Source organism: Buceros rhinoceros, unplaced genomic scaffold, assembly GCF_000710305.1.
Source record: "Buceros rhinoceros silvestris isolate BGI_N320 unplaced genomic scaffold, ASM71030v1 scaffold22993, whole genome shotgun sequence".
Classification (NCBI taxonomy): domain Eukaryota; kingdom Metazoa; phylum Chordata; class Aves; order Bucerotiformes; family Bucerotidae; genus Buceros; species Buceros rhinoceros.
This window is the reverse complement of record NW_010404538.1, coordinates 1-1,777: the sequence shown is the minus strand read 5'-3', so window position 1 is coordinate 1,777 and position 1,777 is coordinate 1. Positions and strand designations below refer to the sequence as shown.

Here is a 1,777-nt window from a genome sequence, read left to right as displayed (position 1 = left end):
CACGTCCTGCCGTCCTGGGGCGGTGGCTGTGCAGTGGGGTGGAGGGAGGGAGAGCACAGCCATAGGATGGGTGTGTCCCACAGCACCTTTTTGTAACGCAAAGCCACGTCAGAGTCACTTTTGGTCTCTTCAATGCAGGCCAAAGTCCCGTCACGGATCGTACTTGATACCCGAAAACTTTCAGCAAAGGAACATTCAGCTGATCCAATCGATTAAAGAATTTCTTCAAAGTGATGAGTCCAAGTTCAATAAATTCAAGACTCACTCTGGGCAGTTCAGACAGGTGAGTGGGCAGGACTCCTTGTGCACCCTACACCTTCCTCTCCACGAGGAAGAGGAGCCGGGGAGGCTGCTGTTCTATGTATATATTATTCTTTTCCTGATGACTCCAATTCTCTGCTCCCTGAAGGGGCTGATCTCTGCGGCGCAGTACTACAAAAGCTGTCGAGAGCTGCTGGGGGAGAACTTCAAGAAAATCTTCAGCGAGCTGTTGGTGTTGTTGCCGGACACAGTTAAGCAGCAAGAACTGCTTTCTGCTCACAACGATTTCAGACTCAAGGAGAAACAGAGCTCCAACAAACCCAAAAAGAACAAAAAGACCGTTTGGCAGACGGAGCCCAGCTCCGATCTCGACTGCTGCGTCTGCCCCACCTGTAAGCAAGTGCTAACGCCGCAGGACGTTGTCACCCACAAAGCTTTGCACATCGAGGACGAGGAGTTCCCCTCGCTGCAGGCCATCAGCCGGCTCATCAGTTAGCTCCCCCCACCAATAAACCAGGCTCTGCCCAGCAATCTGCGCTTTTTTGGCGGTGGGGGAGGCTGGGGCCGCGCCAGCAGGGCAGTCGCACGCGGGAGGCTGTCAGAGCCCTCTTCATAAACCCCGGCTCACCGGGCTGCGCTGAGGAACAGCCCCAGGCTGAGCTTCCCCGGGTAGAATTAGGCTGAACTGGGGGTGTGGTGGGGGGGGCAGGCGGGGCCACCTTTCCCCTCAGACACACGAGAGCTGAGAAAATACTTTGATCTGGAGACTGACGGGGACACAGTCGGGGGATCATCAGCCTCTGGTTTGGGTTTTCTTTCTGTTTTCTTCAGGGGTGGGGCAAGATGGTGAATCACTGAAAGGGCTGGAAGCAGAAATTGTTTCCTGGAGAATACTCTAATTTTTTTTTTTTTGTGTGTGCTGTTTCTGTGACGACAAAGATGTTGGCAGTCAGGGGTGTGAAGGACAAGCCGCTCCTCCTTGGCAAGTAGGAGCATTATCTGTAAACCCGGGGCCACTCCTGCAGCAGGGAGAGGGGACGGGGTTAATGCCACTGCTGGCAGAGCAGGGCTGGTCTGCGCGAGGAGCTGGGTGTGAGCGTTGACGCTGCTTCTGCCCCTTTCCCTGCCACCTTCGTTAAAGAAACGCATGTTGTAGCGCTGCACGTAGAGCAACGCCGTGGAGGCTTTACCCTGTCTGCAAGGAGGGTAAAACTTCCCAGTCCAGCTGAACCAGCACCACCACGGTTCCAGTTTCCTGGCTGCGCTGACAGTGGTGACTCCCACCCGCAGCGCGTGGGGACGTGTAACACCGCTGCTCCCTGACCGCCTGTCCCGGCAGTGCCTTTTCAGGGGGTCTCTGTGTTTACAGGGGTCTGCGCTGGCCAGGGGGGCTGTGCAGACCCAGCGTGGTGACACCGGGCTGGAGCAGCTTTGCTTCCATGTCTTGGCATCTCTGAGCTCCCCCCTTGGAGGGGAAGGAACCTCTCCAACAGCGGCTGGACTGGGCAGAGGGACA

The 1,777-nt window shown here is 56.3% G+C and overlaps 1 protein-coding gene across 1 annotated transcript in view; it reads left to right on the top strand.

Annotated features, from left to right (window-relative positions):
- ZNF598 (zinc finger protein 598) overlaps window positions 1–757 on the top strand; it is a gene marked incomplete at its 5' end in the record, with an annotated part of 11,046 nt that extends 10,289 nt beyond the window's left edge. Inside the window, 2 exons of the mRNA XM_010133425.1 lie at window positions 139–283; window positions 410–757. Of these exons, the coding sequence (XP_010131727.1) occupies window positions 139–283; window positions 410–757 (493 nt within the window). The remainder of the gene's footprint in view (window positions 1–138; window positions 284–409) is intronic.
- Window positions 758–1,777: the final 1,020 nt, after the last annotated feature.